Source organism: Suricata suricatta, chromosome 11 (genome assembly GCF_006229205.1).
Source record: "Suricata suricatta isolate VVHF042 chromosome 11, meerkat_22Aug2017_6uvM2_HiC, whole genome shotgun sequence".
Classification (NCBI taxonomy): domain Eukaryota; kingdom Metazoa; phylum Chordata; class Mammalia; order Carnivora; family Herpestidae; genus Suricata; species Suricata suricatta.
Window position 1 is genome coordinate 69,312,348 of NC_043710.1, and position 18,687 is coordinate 69,331,034.

General features: G+C 35.8%; 1 protein-coding gene across 5 annotated transcripts in view; it reads left to right on the forward strand.

The window, feature by feature from the left end:
• FOLH1B (folate hydrolase 1B) overlaps nt 1-18,687 on the forward strand; it is a 56,607-nt gene that overhangs the window by 3,026 nt on the left and 34,894 nt on the right. For 2 of the 5 annotated variants that reach the window (XM_029956809.1, XM_029956811.1), the window contains exons 3-5: nt 4,347-4,533; nt 11,481-11,582; nt 18,517-18,642. In XM_029956809.1, coding sequence (XP_029812669.1) covers nt 4,347-4,533; nt 11,481-11,582; nt 18,517-18,642 — 415 coding nt within the window. Of the gene's footprint in view, nt 1-2,648; nt 2,679-4,346; nt 4,534-11,480; nt 11,583-18,516; nt 18,643-18,687 lie in introns of those variants that run through there. The other 3 variants (XM_029956813.1, XM_029956812.1, XM_029956810.1) reach the window with 2 other exon arrangements.

Consider the following 18,687-nt stretch of genomic DNA (forward strand, 5'->3'; position numbering starts at 1 on the left):
CCCCCCAACCCTCAGTTCATTCTCAGCTTTCAATAGTCTCTCAAGTTCTGCATCCCTCTCTCTCCCCAACTCTCTCTCCCTCCTCCGTTCCCCCTGGTTCTCCATTAGGTCTCTCTTGTTTTCCTGCTAGACCTATGAGTGCAAACATATGGTTTCTGTCCTTCTCTGCCTGGCTGACTTCGCTCAGCATGACACCCTCAAGGTCCATCCACTTTCCTACAAAGGGCCATATGTCATTCCCTCTCATTGCCATGTAGTACTCTTTTTTTTTTATCTATTTAAAATGTAATAGCCACTTTTAGCTTGTGGAGTGTACCGAAACAAGGAAGTTAACTGGATCTGGTCAGTGGAACATAGTGTGCTGACTCCTGTTTTAGAAGACATTGTGTTTTAGTCAGAAGACTACATTTAGATTTTGGACTCGGATATACATGAGCTTCAATTCCATCTTTGCCCATTGACAGTAAAATCACCAGGAGTGAATACTTAACTTTCCTGAGCTCTCATTTCCACATCTGTAAAGTGGGGACCATGATAGTGTTGTGACAAGGATGAATTACGGAGTGTACATGTGACAGGGTTTGCAGACTAGCTCCCTAGTTCCTGAAATAGTTTTATCTTTAGTGTAGAGCAAAAGATGTAAATGTGTACCTTTAAAGAGTATTTGCAAAGCAACTAAAAATAAATGTGTGGGATGATTGTATGTAACTGATTAGAATACTTAGCTTTTTCTAAGCAAAATACTTGAAATCCCTATTAGCGATTGAAGGATTCCTTAGTGGATACAAGTTATAATTTTATATAAAGGGAACTTATATATATACACACACACATATATTTATGTGCACACATACATATAATAAACATGAATGTGCACACATAATCCTACAAACACATATGTCTATTTTAATTACAATAGAATTAAAGCTATAAATAAACATTTGCTAGGGCACATTCCAGGTCTTTCGAAGGGCCATGTCAAGTGAGAGACCCTGAAGCTTAAATTTTGTGGAAATCCCTGCTCTGACTCTTGGACTGACTTAGCTATAATTATGTATAATAGATATGACAAAAGTGGAGGTCTGGCAAGATACAGCCTCCATTCCTGGACCAGCTGCTGTCCCTGCTTCCTTCTGCCTTTCCTAACCTGTGACATAGACTGATCAGCAAAGAAGAGAAATGAATGCCTTAATTTCTCTTTCTGGACCCTGAATAAAATGGAAGCAGTGCTTAATTATTTCTCCATGACCCTGACCAAGCTCCTCTGTTTAGAACTCCAGGATTTTCACCATTAGAACAAAAGAAAGAGATTAAAGAGAACCCTAACTCACCCCTCCAAGGACCAGAGAAAACCAGAAACCTTCTGGCCTCTCCAGATTTCCCATTTGCTATTTGACCATCAGAGGGTCATTAAAGCCTCAGATCTTGTATCTTACCCCATTTGCTCTACTGCTAAAGATTACTACTTCCACGTTATCTGCCCCTCAATACTTGCTGGGGGGGTTAAAAATAGGGGCTGTTTTTTCAGTCTCCCTTGGGATGTACGGTTACCCCATTTCCCTTCTGTTTTGGAAACACCAGGTTGAGTTCTCTGATCGGTTCACTATTTTGCACCTCTTTAGGGAAATTTTCCTTCCTTTCCCTGTTCTGGAAGACAAGATTATTTTAGAAAAGTGTTTTAGACCTCTGGGCTCAGAATTTAACTGATTATCCATTTGAGTACCAGTTCTACCTTTCACTAGCTGACTTCAAATTGTCTAGAAGTACTATACCACCATTTATAAACCAGATGCAATGTATTAAAATGAAATACTAACAGCTCTTTATTAATTGAGAAAATGTAATGATGCCTGAATCCAGCTCCAGCAGGTCCAGGGTTTCGCTGAAGGATGGACAGTGTCGGCGAGAGAGAGTGAGAGAGACTCAAGTTTCTTTCTGATCACCAGTCATCACTGGCAGGCGTCTCTGCCCTTCTGGCAGGCATCTCTGTCCTATCTGGTTCTCAAGCTTTATTTATGGCAAAAGGTACAAGGACCAGAAAAAGCATAAATGATTTCTCATAGATAAGTTTTACAATTTTCCAGGACATGGGTTCTGCAGAAGTTACAATTCTAGTAATAATGATTGTCATAAAAAACTTAGCTACAGGCACTCATGTTGTCATAGGTATTTTTTACAAAACCTCAGGTCTAGCCTTAAGGAAGCAACCTTTAACCAAGAGGCAAACAGTGTTTTTTAGTAAAGGTCAGTTTTTTATGAGTAAGGGTCATTAGGCTGTTTATAACTCTAAGAGAAAGTTCCCAGAAAAACAGGATTCTCAGGAGACATAATGCCTGCTCTTACAGGCCCAAAGATGATTGATACATTTTATAGCAGTAGTGACTTTTACTAAGGCATTCAGGCCCAGAAGATAGTCAGTTATCAATTAATTGCTTAGGGGAAAATTATATGTTACATTAGGGTATATCTAGTTTACTCATCTTTTCCCTGACCAGGTGCAATCATGCCTCAGGGACAGGACAGGGGGACAGGCCACTCCTGACACTAATCAGCAAAGACTCTGAGATTTGGTGCCCAAGCAGAAATGAAAGTTTCAAGAGGGTAGATTTTGGGAGCTGTCTGGGAGCAAGAGACCATGCAAACTTACCATACCCTCACCAGGAATTTTCACTCTACTGGTAAGTTCAGATAGTATGCAAAGACATACTAGAAACTTTGAGTAATTTTTTGCAAGGAGCAAGAATGTCCTGTGCCCTTCAAGGTCCTGCTAGCAGAACTAAGAATCAAATTGACACAAACAGATTAACAGGAGAAAATCAAATGTAGTAGCATATGTACAGAGAATCCACACAGATGTGGAAATTCCAAAGATGGACTAAAGGAGTATACATGTCATCCTGAACTAAGAAGGGGGCAGGGGTCTGAGACTTCAGGTAAAAGGAATGCCTTTATAGGACGATGAGAAGAGTAGGCGTTTGCTAATAGACGTGTGCACTGCCTATACAAAGGGATCACTCAGATAAAATTTATCTCTGCTAATAACCCTTATTTGGGGAAAGACCACCAGTTTTTGCTCTTCTGTGTTTTTAAGGGAGGGGCAGAAGTTTCTTTGGAGCTGTAGGATCTGGATTGCCTTCGACTCAGAATAATCTTCAGCCAAAGTGGCCCACCTTAGGGCAGCCCACCTTTGGCCCCTATGGTGTTAAGCCCTTGAATATTTTTTGAATCAGGATTTTTGATACTATCAGTGTAAAACAATTTATATTATTTTAACAGAATTTAAAAAAATTAACAAAAACTCAATTTTTTAAAAATTGAAAGTTATTCTTGGTAGTTGATTTTCCAAGTCAAAAATTCAGATACACATTAAAAGTAAGCATTTGAAGGTGGAATCGTCATAACGATGTTGCCTTTTTGTTATTTTTTTAAAAACTAATTATAAGGATGGACATGCGTTGATTTTTAGGAAAACCTACATATTCAGAACCAGAAGTTCATGATCTAGAAATAAATGTCTTTTTTTGATACAGGATGCATTGTCATATGGATTTTTTTCTTTAAGTGGTTTAAGATGAAAATACCAATTAGCTGAATTTTCAGGGAAACAACACATTTCCACGAGGGAGAAATTTAAACAAACAAAAAGCACCAGCATCTAGACATACTAAAGGAGAAATGAGTAAACTCATGACAATATTTTTGTAGGCTAATATTCCTGCACAGTTTGTTAATTAAAGATCTTCCTGGTCAGGGTGATTATCATCATTGATTTTTAAGTGTATTACTATGCCTGATGAATGGAGTACAAGAGATTCAGTCTGAGCTTGTGTAAATATGTTTGGATTATTCCTTCATGAAGACACTTTATACAGGTTGCTAACCAAAAGTTTTCTCACTTGGCTATAACTTTCAGTATTTAAAATTAATATGATTATCAGTCATTCTTGGCACATGACAGCTTGGTATTTTGTATGAAAAGTTTTTACCTCCCAAATATATTTTACATAGTGAAATAAAAAAATAATTCCATGAAAATTCTAAGATGCATGAGTGTTAAGTAACAAATGATTCTTTCCTCATCTACTATATGGGGACACGTCCAAAGGATTGCACATAACAATTCTCTACAAAGATCAGTTTTTCTTGAACGAATACAAATTACAGTATCAAAACTTCAGAATACACTTTGAAAATCTATTTGATGCAATAATAGCACTACTTTGCTTTTTTAACGTATCACATTTCAAAGCAATATTTAGATGTAAATCTGCCTTACTTGGTTGTTCATTTGGGATACCAGCTGACTAAACATTAATTTCTAACCACTTTCAATTTTTGTTCACCAGTAATTTTACACGGATGCCACATTTAGCAGGAACAGAACAAAACTTTCAGCTTGCAAAGCAAATTCAATCCCAGTGGAAAGAATTTGGCCTGGATTCTGTTGAGTTAGCCCATTATGATGTCCTGTTGTCCTATCCAAATAAGACTCATCCCAACTACGTCTCAATAATTGATGAAGATGGAAATGAGGTAAAAAAGGAGAGAGAGAGAGAGAGAGGGAGAAATAAGAAACTACTTTCATCTCTATTCTTTTCAAATACCTTTTAAGAAAGAATGGCACTATACCATCTCTAATTATTGTTAGAAATCAATATTATTGACATTGTGAATGTTTTTTATAGCTCTTTACCAGTATCAGCTATTTTCCTATGAAGTTGGATTTAATGTGATGTTGGAAAAATTATGAGAAATTAATGCTCGATGACAGTTGTATTTCTGGGTTTTAGTATTGCATACTAATATACACTATGATATATTAGTACTTCCAAGCAACTAAAACAAACACGTTTTTTATAGGTTCAGACTCTAAAAGAAGTAAGTTTGGGGATGTCAGGAAACTCAGGACACGCCGTGTGCAGTTTGAGCCATCAAGTTTTTATTGGTACTTAATGATATGTCTCCTATGATCATGTGTTCAGCTCTGTGCCTAGAAATTGGGTGTGGCATTTGAAGGAGAGCTTGGATGGCAAGTCTATAGAATGATATCTAAAGAATTTACAGTCTTGTTTGCAAGTTAGAGTACATACTTGAGAAAGAAAAGGTAATAGAAGTAATTGAGATATTTCTCATTGTGATATATATTCAACATGAAAGCTCATAAAATAAAACTCATACACTTACTCCTATTTAGCATACCTTAGTTTTAAAGCTACTATATCTTAACTAAAATAGCCCCTTTTAATTTAGATAGTTTCCTTCAACCCTTTTGTTAGCTGGGCCTTCTAAATATGTCCAGCTTGATCAGTCAACAGAAAATGTCATGTGATTTAAAGATATAGATTTAAAAATTTTATTCATAATATGTCATTTACCTTCTACCAACTAATGAATCAGTCTTTTAATGGTTAATATGCTGTTATGTGTTGTAGTCAGTCACATAATCTCATGCTAAATTTCCTAACATGATTTGAAACTTTCCATATTAGGTACTATTTTAAATTATACTAGTTAATGGTTTATCTTTTTAAAATCTTAATCTATCTCAAAATTTAAAAAGTATTTTTTAAAAAGGTATGTAGAATATCAGTATGCAGCATATGGTCCCATAACATTTATTAAATAAGTGATGTCTTATCTATATAGCAAAGAACTAAGCGGCCTATAAAAGTATATTTAGGAAATTTGTTTAGTGATGAAATAAAATATTATGTTAAAAATATAAACAAATACTTAAACCTATGTCTTGATCTGTCAGATTTGGGGATTATCTATGTACAATGAAGAAAATAGCAAACTTGCAGTTCTTTTTCCTTCTTTGCTTTTATTATTCCATTTCATTATTTGTTTTTGCTATTATAAGCATTCGTTAAATTCTTCAAGCCTGTCACATAGTATAAAGGTATCATGCAGAAATTTCATTTTGGAGAGTTTCTTGATGGTGTCAGCTCTCTTGTTTGGATTCCTAGACCAATTTCTACTGGGAATTTCCCCCCGTGCATTCAATAAGCAATTCTTGGACTTCATTTGGGTGTTCTATAATTCAACTCAATTCTGACACTTTACCTGGAGATAGTGTCAGATTCCACAGATAAGAATTCAGTCTTCTAAAAATGGCCCCTCCCCCATCATTCAGGATGCAAGTTGCAAGCTCAGGTGGTTACCTGTGTCTCTGACCTACTACTGGCTGTAGACTGCAAGTTCAAAGCCTCCCTCCAACTCAGGAGGCCAATTGTAAGGAGGTTGTTCCCTGTGCTTCTGACAGATTGGCAGAAATCAGCGGCTCCCCTGATCCCTTCCTCAGGTTTGATTACTTTGATAGAGTGACTCAACATTTATAAAAAGCATTTTACATTCTAGATTACTGAGTTATTACAGAGGATGATAATACAAATCAATAGCCAGATGAAGAGTTGCATAGGGCAAAGTATGTGGGAAAGGAAGCACACAGCTTCCTTCTCTAGGAGGGCCAGTTTCCCCACATTTCCATGTGTTCGCCAGCCCTGAAGCTCTCTGAACCCCGTCTGTTGAATTTTTACCGGGGCTTCATTACGTAGGTGTGATGATTAAATCTTGGCTATTGGTTGATTCGGCTTCCTGGTCCTCTCCCTTCCCTGGTGGGAGGTGGGCAATGGGACTGAAAGTTCCAAGGCTCTGATCACAAAATTGGTTCTCCTGGCCGCCAGCCCCCATCCTTTGCTGGAGTCAAAACGTTACCTTGTTAACATAATAGACAACTTTGTTGCCCTCAGGAAATTCCTTTTAAGAGGTTTTTAGGAGGTCAAGAAAAGGAATGAAAATTAAATACATATTTATTGTAAGTCACAATATCATACTGCCTAAAGCTTCCTAAATTTTTAAAGGCTATATCATTAGTTCATTTTCTTCTTTATTTTCATCCAAAGTATACCTGAACAAAGAGTCACATACTTCTCCAAAGTGCCTTGCTTCCTCCTCATTTTCCTATCCTGAGGCATTGCTATTCAACCTTTGACACAAAATAAACCTTTAAAAACTTTTTAAAGGTTTATTTGAGCCCAAGTTAAGACAGCTGCACAGGATACACAATCTTCCCAAAAGCTAAAGGAGCATTAGGGGGAAAAAAGAAGAGTAAAAATCATATAATAAGAAGGTAGAAGTGACTTAAATACTGTATATCAGTAAAAATTTAAAGGAAAACACTGGTTAAAAACACAGTATGTCACCCTAGATAAAATCAGCTGCGTATTATTTTATAAGGAGTGATTTAAATGTAACATCACAGTAAGTTTGAAAGTAACAAGACTGAAAAATACCAAACAAATACTGACTTAAAAAAATGGTCTTGTCTTATGGTCGGTTTTAGCGCAAAGTCAAAAACCGTATTAAAAGGTTTGGTTTTATCTGTTAAAAAGATACAACAGGCCCAAAATGGAGTTAATTGTACTAAGCCCCAAGATTTAATACCTAACCTCATGCAGTTTCAGCGGCTCCCAGGAATGTAACCTTTAACTAGTCAATTTGAAATTACCTGGTCAGCAGTAATGAGGTAATCCACCAGATTGACCCATTTTGTTCCCTAAAGGTCAAGGCCAATAAGGAAAAATACAAGGAATGCATAAATAAATAGTACGGGAAGTAAAAAAGAGAGGAATACCTCTAGATGTTGCACAAATTCAAAAAGATAAAAAAAAAAAAAACTAGGAAGAAGTATGCCAATAATTCATAGCTGAGATGGAATGAAAATTGACATAAGAATGTACTTTTAAAAATCCAAAGAGTTTTATAACATTAAAGAAATGAAATCAGTACTTCAAAAATTCCCACAACTCAAAGCATCAAGACCAACTGATTTTCCTTTAAGTTTGAAAGATTAAAGAAAAAGATCATTTTTGTAAAGATCATTTAAATACAGTCTAATACAACTTACTTAAGAGAATATTAAAAATTCAACTCATATTTAAGGGAAATATAATCTAGAAATTATAACCCAACAAGGACATTGCAAAAATACAGGCCAAATATGTAAAATATATATATATATGGATAACATAATTATCATTATGAAAAAGAAAAGCTTACTCATCTCGAAAGAGATTCATGACAAAAACTCTTAGTAAACTTGGAAAAGAAGTTAGTTGACATGACCTGATAAAGGTCATGGCAACTATCAAAATTAATGGCGAGATATTGAAACCTTCCCTTCAAGTTCAGCATATCTGTCACCACTTTTCAACATTGTACTTAAGGTCCTGGTCAGTGCCATGGAACAAAGGGTAGTGGTGGACCAGGAGTGAACCTGGGCTGACATTGCCTATACTAACTAGAGCACTTGAGGCAGACAGAATCTAAAATGAAGTCAAATCAACCACTACCCTCCAAAAATCCCCACATCCTCAGAACAGCCCATAATTTTTCTGTGATCCACATAGGATGCAATCACCAGGCAAGATCATGAAAGAAATTATAATTTGTACTGTATAAAGTACAGTACAAATCCATCTAGAAACACAGTCATTACATCAGCAAGTCTTTCAGCCAATGGAGTATTCAAGTTGTTCTCACTCAATTTGCCTTTATGATAATCTTTAGTTTTACAGCATCACTGAATAAGCGGATTTTGGAACATGCTTATGAGTTATTCTAACAAGAGGAGACATTTTTTAAGGTCAAGGAAACAACTTTTTTGGGTGACTTTATCAAAAGTAGACTATATACCAGAGAGCATTGCTCTCTTTCCAAAATTCACTAATATAGCCTCAAATTATGTATTATGAATAAAACCAAAATAATTTTGGTACACAAATCTCTATTTACCTTTTGTGACATAAAAAAAGGCAGTACATTGGGGCATCTGGGTGGCTCAGTTGGTTGAGCATCTGACTTAGCTCAGGTCATGATCTCACAGTTTGTGGGTTCGAGCCCCACGCCAGGCTATGTGCTGACAACCAGCTCAGAGCCTGGATCCTGCTTCAGATTCTGTGTCTCCTTCTCTCTCTGCCCCCCACCTGTTTGCGCTCTGTCTCTCTCTGTCTCTCAATAATAAATAAATGTGAAAAAAAATTTTAAGGCAGTATATCGTTCAATATATATCATACGTTATTTCTACAAAAACAAAGATAAAATAATATGTCTATATATTTAAAACATTTCTGGTAGAATCTATAGAACGTTAGTTACTCTTATATGTTGCCTGTGGAAGGAGGAACTCGTGTGTGTGTGCAGGAGAACAAAAGTTGACAGTTTACCACAGAGCTCTGCTCCGAATAGTCACAATAGTTAAGCTACACTGGGAGATGGTGATAGTTCTAAAACATTTGCAGGTGGGACAGAATGATGAAAACAGAGCTGAGCTGTCACAGTGTCAACAGAGAACACCTGGATCTGAAACACAGGCACTATAAGCATGTGATTTAAAGAACCAACTCATGGTTGTGATAAAATAAAGGGAATTTTCAGCTCTTCATATTTGTAGGCCCTGCCCCCGGGCTCCCAGGGAAGCCATACTTTACCATTTAAGATGAAAGTATGAAGATGAAAATGACTTGGCAAAACCTTAAAGTATGGGCTTTATTTCTACCCCGAGCAAACACTGTACATCTGCTTTGATAAAAATAAATAAATTAATTAAATAAATAACCAAAGAGAAACATTCCAAACATAAGAATAAGAAAAACAAAGAAACCTTCTTGGTTTGCACAAGATTAAAACTAACCAGACTTGCATATACTAAAAGCGTAAGATAAAGTCTGTAACTTTCTGGAATGTACTAGGTCATGATGATTTCTAACACCTTTCCCCCCACCTTTTTTCTTTAATTTTTTTTGGATGGTTGATCTTATTAGTTTTATTTTTTAGTAGTTTGGAAACTAAAACATCTGATCCTTACTTAACAATATCATAATTCAATCAATGTTTCTACAATACAAACATCTTAGGATACTTTTGCATTGATTATACACTATCAATTTATACCCATAATTCTAATTCAATCTCGTTCTCATCAACTTGAACAATACTTGCTTTTATTATTACATACAGTCCATGTTTATTCATTTTTTCTATATATTTGTGATACCTTACTTACCAATCCTTCTTGAGTCATCTAAGAGCTTCTTTAAAAAATTTTTTTGTGTTTATTTATTTTTGAGAGAGAGACACAAAGTGCAAATGGGGGAGGGTCAGAGAGAGAGGAAGACAAAATCTGAAGCAGACTCCAGGCTCAGAGCTGTCAGCACAGACCCAGATTACACGGGACTCGAACTCACAAACTTTGAGATCGTGACCTGAGCCAAAATCAGAGGCATAATGGACTGAGCCCCCCCTCCCGGTGCCCCAAAGAGTTTCTTTCAGAGGCTTTATTTTCTTGAATGATATCCGTTAGAAGTTTTCTTTGTTTTCAGTGAACATCTATTGGCTCCAAACTGTTAATTTTGGGTAGAAAATATGTCTTTCATTTCATTTCATTTTATCAGGAAGGATGTTTCATGCATTCTGCGTTACATTATTGAGAAATCAGCTGCCAATCTAATTTTTTAGATTCAGTTTGGGTATCTTGTAAATCTCTCTTTTAACATCAAGCACTATATCAAATATTACAATTTACCTGTGATGGGTCTGGATGTAGATTATCTTTTAGTTAACTTGGTCAGGATTTATTGGACAGCCTGAATCCTAGAGTTCATAATTTTTATCAGTTTGGAAATTCTTAGTCATTAGATATTCAAATTTAGTTCCTTCCCATTCTTTCTATACTCTTCTTTTACAAGTCCTCATATATACATCTAACAGGCTTATCTCTAGTGTAACCTTATTCCTGAAGGATGTTGTATTTTGGAGACTAAGCTTTATGCAGGGGTCTCTTGTAAGACTTCCTTATTTGGACCATCTCTAGACTTTCTTTAAACATCTTGGACCCCTCTTTTGGGGTCCCAGGCTCCATTAGATCTGACATTAGTGTTACCTCTCAGGATTAAGGTTTCATATCATGTTTTTGGTTTCTGAGTATTCCTTACTGCCTCCCCTCAATTCAGTGATACACCTAAAAGCATATTTTTTATTTAGTTTAGTGCTTTCAGTTCTTTCCACGTGTGAATGTTGTTCAGTGTGACTCAATACCATTAGATATGGATCTTCTCAAAATTTAGTTTTTGTATTGAAGTGAATATAGTATTGAATTTCTTGCTAAATAATTATCTTAACATTGTTATAAGGGACTAAAGTTATAATACAATGCTACTTTTTATTTGGGTGTTAACATTTTCCTCCTAAATCAAAACCTGGTGCTTTATAGGTCCTCTGGGTCTATGGTTTATTCTTCTCATGAAATCCTCATAGCTCTTAGCACAGTGCTGGGTATTTGATATGTATTTGCAAAATACTGAAGGGTTGATTAATCCTGTACTGAAAAGAAAGAATATACACATTTTTTTCTTGTGTTTGACTTCTAGAAATCAAACTTTACCTGATTTACTTTTCATTATTGTATTTTGCTTTTCTAGATTTTTAACACATCGTTATTTGAACCACCTCCTTCAGGATATGAAAATGTTTCAGACATTGTGCCACCTTTTAATGCCTACTCTCCACAGGGAATGCCAGAGGTAAGAATGCAATACGATGAAATAAAAATAACAGAACCTCCTCATATATGGAGGCAACAATTAAACAGTTATCAGGAGATTTTTCACATAATCCAAATTTGGCCCTTTTTTACAGTTAAGAAACTAGAATTTCCTTATAAGAAAAAGGACTACTTATTAGTTTGTTGACAGTTTTTAAAGATAGAATTTACTACAATGAGATGCAGAAATCCAAAATGTATATTTATTGACTTTTGACAAATGCATATACCTATGTAATCCAAACCCCTTAGCACACAGAATATTACAGTCACTTCAGAAGGTACCTTTATGCCCTTTCTCAATCAGTATTACACACACACCCAATCATTCAAATTGTTTTTGACACCATTGATTAGTTTTGCCTATTCTAAATATTCACCTAAATAGAATTGTATAGCATGTAATCATTTGTGTCCAATTTCTTTCACCAAGCATAAAGTCTATGAGATTCCTGTGTTTTAGCATTTAACTCATTCTTTTTTATTGCCAAGTAATTTCTATTGTGTGAAAATGCTACATTAATTACTACTGTTGCATGGTAGTGATTAGTTTTCAAAGAATTTGAATAAGAGTATTGTTGCCATTTTCAAATGAGGAGCCTGAATGTCCATTCTAGAAAATTTTGTGTGGTCTGCTCAATAAAGCAGTGCACCTAAATATCATCTGAAATTCTGCAGTCAATCCCGATTCTTGTGTGGTACTTTGTTGTTTAGAAGGAAGCTAAGAAAGGTACATTTGAAAGAGTTGAATATAATTTATTAATATCTTTTATAAAATGTTCTTATTATAATATTTGACAGTAAGTAGATTCAATTTTGGATGTATTGGGTTAAGATGCCTAGAATGTATGATATATTTATGAGAAGTTGCTAATTGACAGCTGGGTATTTTGAAATATCACTCAATAGAAGGGTAAGGGTTGGCTATTATTGGAAACATCCTAAGTAAAAAATTTGCATTTAGAATTTAATATTTAAAAATCTATATTCACCAATCAATGAGGATTTATTACAAGAACATAAGGATGATTTAATATCAGGCAACAGTGCCATATTTTTTAATAAGAGAGAAAAATACTCCTTTATTTTCAAGTGTATTGGCTTTGCTGGCTTACTTATAATTTAAAAACTTACACAAACTCTGAGTAAAAGAATACTTTCTATTGGTTTCATGAAGTTTACTTCAAATGAATAGTTTACATCTTAATGGTATAATATTAGAAAAATTCTTTCTAAAATCTGGCACATAAATAGAATGTACGCAGTCATAATTATTTATAATTGTCCTGAGATAGAAATGAGGCATTTAATAGTTGGAAATGAAGAGATAGTGTATTTTATTTTATTATGATATTTTAATGTTTATTTACTTTTGAAAGAGACAGAGTGAGAGGTGGGGAAGGGCAGAGAGAGGGAGACATGGAATCTGAAGCAGGCTCCAGGCTCTGAGTTGTCAGCACAGAGCCCAACGAGGGGCACAGACCCACAGATTATGAGATCATGACCTGAGCTGAAGTCAGACGCTTAACCAATTGAGCCACCCAGGTGTCCAAGATAGTATATTTTAAATCTCAGGTGTCCTGAAGTCACTTAGACTTTTTCCTCAGGTTAAGGCGCCTTACCATCATGGGCCCGTGCATGATCCCTAATTTAATGTATTTTCTTTTCCTTTCTTCTTCCCTATTCTCAATCTCATTCCTTCCCCTTCCCCTCAGTGTATTTGTGTCCTTAGCAATGTACATAGTATTCTTAAAAACACATGGCTTTATTTTGTGTTAATTTCCATAGGTACTATTACACTTTAGGCCTTACTTCATCTCTTACTATTTTCAATCAGTGTCCTTTAAAACATCTGTCCTGTTGCTTTATGTCAGGGTAGCTCATTGCTGTTACTGTTGCCTATCATTCCATGACATGTGCACACCACATGTAACTTCTCCATTCTCTTAGCTGCCGGCACTGCTTTACTTCTGAATCCTCGTGACCATAGTGTTGCAGCAAGTAACCTCATACGCGTCCCTGCCAGGGTTTCTCTGTCTGGTAAACCAGGTATGGGATTGCTGTTTTATAGGAGTATTTAATTTCCCAGTGTCCAGACTTGAGAGTTTATTGCTCGCACTGACATCTTTTTATTTCATATTTTCATCAATACTTGAAATTTTATAGCTTTATAATTTTTGCCAATCTAAATGTTTTAATTTATTTTAATTAATATTTCTCTGATTACCAATGAGGTTGCTCATCTCTATACATATTTATTTATCAGCTGTTCTGGTTTCTATTCTGTGCAGTGACTAAATATAGACTAAGTATAGCCCTCTTTTTTTCCTGTTGAATTTTCAACTTTCTTCATATTGAATTTAAGTGTTTCTTAAATATTTTAACTGTTTATTCCATATTGGTGTAAATATTATAAGTATCTTCTAATTTTTCACCCATTTCTTCATGCTATCTAAGCAGCTCTTTATTAAAAAAATATCTTTAATTTTGGTATTGTCCAATTGCTCTCTTGATGTTTTTACACTTTGGGTTTTCTTTATTAATTCTCCTCATTATTTACAGTTTTATATCTGTATAACCAGAAATACAGAAAATACCAATATATCATTATTTAAAAATAGCATTAATATTATCAGATTGGAGTTAAATATATATGGACAAGTAGTATAAAATAACAGGAAATATAACAAAATATTTTAATTTTAAATAGCCATAAAATACAAAATATACTTTAAAAGTCTTCAATGAGTGTGAAGTAGTTGAAGAACACTGAAATTTATTGAGCAATGAAAATGTGTAAAGAAACAGATTATGGGTATACCTGCATGGTTTAGTTAATTAAATCTTCAATTTTGGCTCAGGTCCTGGTCTCACAATTTGTGAGTCTGAGCCCTGCATCAGGCTCTGTGCTGACAGCTCAGAGCCTGGAACCTGCTTTGGATTCTGTGTCTCCTTTTCTGTCCCTCCCTCATGCACAGTTTCTCTCTCTCTCTCTCTCAAATAAATAAACTTAAAAAAAAGCCACTATGTTTCTAGATAAAGATAAAAAGAGTGTTACAAGGAGGAAATTATAGCCACATTGGTTTGTGGGCTTAATATATAATTAGTTAAAATCCCGAAATACTTTTTGGACTTTGACAGAATTATTTTACTATAAGACACATAGAAATTATTAACTCATTTCTTTCAAGTAGACTTAAATGCTTGTAGATTAATGGAAAGCTAGAAGGAGCCCCTGATTCCACATAAGATTCTTGTTTGTGTTCAAATATTAGATGAGTTTGCTGGCTGGTGTGCTTCACGGGGTCACCAGTAACTTAGCCAGTCCAATGTTAGTTCTTTTTAAAATTATATATGTCTGTACATGTGCTTAAGATATTTCACTGTAAATTATCCTTGGATCTACATCTCAGTTCTCTCGAATGTGAGGTACTTGGCTCTGCTTTAGGCTATTCAAAATGAAGAATTCGACAGTGTCTAATAAAAATATAATCTAGGGGTGTCTGGGTGACTCTGTTGGTTAAGCATTCAACTCTTGGTCTCAGCTCAGGGCATGATCTCGGGCCTTTCTGGGTTCATGCCCTGTATCAAGCTCTCTGCTGGCTGTGCAGGGCCTGCTTGGGATTCTCTCTCTCTCCCTCTCTCTCTGCCCTTTTCCCACTCCCTCTATATCTTTCTCAAAATAAACTTTAAAAAAAATATGTAATCTAATTTTTGATTTTAAAACTTCAGCGTGTATCACGATAATCCAGAAGGCTTGTAAAACATAGGTTCTAGTTCCCACCCCCCTGAGTTTTGGTTGGTCTTCATAGTTTGTTTCCAGTAGGAACCTAAGTCTTGATTCTGTGGGTTTAAGAACCATGCTTTGGAAGGCACTGGCCTTTCCTCCCAGTTCTGTTTCAACTAAAAAGAACAGGAAGAAGGAAACTTGAAGGAGACGGAAAATTCTAGGCTGACAATGCAAGATTGTATTTATTCCCAGTCATAGAACAATGGTACAGTGTAAACTTTACAAGAAGGTCATTGTCTGAAAACAAAGCTTTTTTCTAACTAACAGTGACAGTTTGCATTTGTGAAGTGCCCAGAGGACATATCTATCACACTTGTGTTCATTTCCAAAATGTCCTGTCATTTTTAAACTAATATCTTGCCTAATCCGTCCTCCATCATAATTTGTTTTGTGAAGATTACAGATTTATCAAACAATAGCCACGATTTATAGACATTTAAGGAAGTAGTCTGCCCAAAGTTAATGATATTAAATAGAGATACATTTCAAGTAGGACACTGACATTAAAACAAAATTCACTGAAATCAAATTGGTTGCTATCTCTCAGAATGAAAGCTAGCTCCAGAAAAGGCTAACAATTATAAATGAAACATGGTGATTTCATTAATAGTGCATTAATACTGCATTGTCTGAAGAAGAAATATAAGATCTAAAAATAATCCCTTTACTGGAGCAAAGATTCAAATATCACCTTCTCAGTAAACTTTCCTCTTTTTATTTAAAATTGCACCTACTCAAGTACTAGTTACTGTTTGCTTTTTCTATTTAAACTTTGAAAACTTTTTTGGGGGCGCCTGGGTGGCTCAGTCAGTTAAGCATCTGGCTTCGGCTGAGGTCATGATCTCATGATTCATGGGTTCGAACCCCGTATCAGGCTTTGTGCTGACAACTAGCTCAGAGCTTGGAGCCTGCTTCAGATTCTGTGTCACCCTCTCTCTCTGACACTCTCCTGTTAACACTGTCTCTCTCGTCTCTCAAAAATAAATAAGAAACATTAAAATTAAAAAAATTTTTGAAAACTTTTTTGACAGCACTTATCACTTTTTAATATACTATATAATTTACTTAGTTTTTAATTTATTATCTTTCTGCTTTTCACATAAATGTAAGTTCCTCCAAGGACAGGGATTTACTGTATCCCTAATTTTTTTTAATGTTTATTTATTTTTGAGAGAGAGAGAAAAGAGAGACAAAGTGCGAGTGGGGAAGGGACAGAAAGAGGGGAAGACACAGCATACGAAGCAGGCTCTGGGCTCTGAGCTGTCAGCACAGAGCCCAACGTGGGGCTCAAACCCACAAACTGTGAAATTGACCTGAGCCAAAGTCAGACACTTAACCAACTGAAACACCCAGGCACCCTTGTTTTTACCTTTTTAAATTAATTTACTTATTTTTTAGAGAGACAAAGAGATAGAGAGCAAGCAGGGAAGATGCAGAGAGAGAGGGAGAGAGAGAATCCCAAGCAGGCCCCACACTGCTAGCGTTGCTAAGTGAATGGCCCGAACCCTGGCTCTAACCCAGGAGCCATGAACCGTCCCAAGAGTCAGTTGCTTAACTGACTAAGCCAACCAGGTGTCCCAACAAATGACCTTCTTAATACCCATCACCCATGTAGCCCATCTCTCACCAATCTCTTTCCATCAACCCTCAGTATGTTCTCTATGGTTTAGAGTCTCTTGTGGTTTATTTCCCTCTCTCCTTTTTTCCTCCTCCCCTACCCATTCCCATATCTTCATCTATTTTGTCTCTTAAATTTTACATACTAGTAAAAGCATACATATATATATTCTTAATCAAGGGAAGTTGGGCTGTGATCAAGAAAAGACTTCCAAGCATTCCCATATTCTAGGTGACAGAAACTGAAGTGGAATTTAGCATGCTAAATATTCATTAAGAAGTGTTCTCTTGGGATCAATATCTGTGTCTGGGAGGGAAAGGAACCCAGAGGGAGCAGAAGGAGGGGTCACCCTCAGTGCCAGCTCTGGGACAGCACCGGCTGGAGTTAGCAGAGCCCTTCAGAACTATCCTGGATTGGACTAAGATATCCAAGTCTTTATACTCCCACACTGGTCAGTCACTAAATGTGTGACATCCTGAGAAAGGGCATGACTTTGGGCCGGGAGGCTGTCTGTACCTGAGGCAATTCCTTAAGAGTCTAGAGAACTGAAGGTTGACTGTGGAGAGCCTTCCTTGAGGCTGGAGCAAGAAGGTCTTCACTGAAGGGGTATCTGGGCAGCATGTCCCAGTGTCCAGAACAAATATATTTTACTTTAGAGTAAAATTATTTGGGGGAAGGGGGACAAAACTGAGGTTTAAGGAGAAAAAGAATAAAACATTCTGACTGAAGAGTGCTTCCTATATTTTTCAGATGGATGATACTGAATAATAAATCAGTGTACAGTGTGTATACATAAAAAAATTGATGTAAAATTGCTTCTAAAAATGTTAATACTTATAATATGCTGGAAATTACATTTGTTATATCAGCTTAAAGGTATCATAAGCAATTTTAGATGTCATGTAAATGTATGAGAGAGTACATTGCTTTTCCAAATTAATTTAGGAAGTAGATGAGAAAAAATGATCTAATCTCACTAGTCATTTTGCAAATAAGAATATTGAGCCTCAGAGATGTTATAAGACTTGCACATGGTCATACTAATCATATGAAACCAGACCATAAAGCCATTAAAAATTACCTGACCTTTTTTCTTTACCAGGTGGTTGTAGAGAGCCATTAAGCAACTATTTGTGAATATACTTCTAAAAGAATAAAACTCTCGTCAAGTTTCCTAACCTAAGGAACCTAGACCCTTCAAATTGCATGTGGCAATTGTATATTTGTATACATTTGGTGAGGGGAACATTTCTATAGTGTTATAGCCACTATAAAGGAGATCTATGAACAAACCTTACTGTTAAGTTCAAACGTCTCTAATCCAGCCGATTGCCTTAATTCAAGTTCTTCTCTGGTGAATTTCTTATGTGAGGCTCATACTTTTCTGATTCCGTTGCACACTCTTCTATCTTCCCTCATTCAAAGGCGTGAAACCATCTTCATGCAGGGAAACCTCCTTGCATTAAACCTTACTTGTACTGAATCATTCCTGATCTATCTCAACAGGGTGATCTAGTGTATGTTAACTATGCCCGGATTGAAGACTTCTTTAAACTAGAGAGGGACATGAAAATCAATTGCTCTGGGAAGATTGTGATTGCCAGATATGGGAAAATTTTCAGAGGAAATAAGGTAAAAGTCATTTCTTTTTCCTTGTCCCCAGATATAAAAAATTAC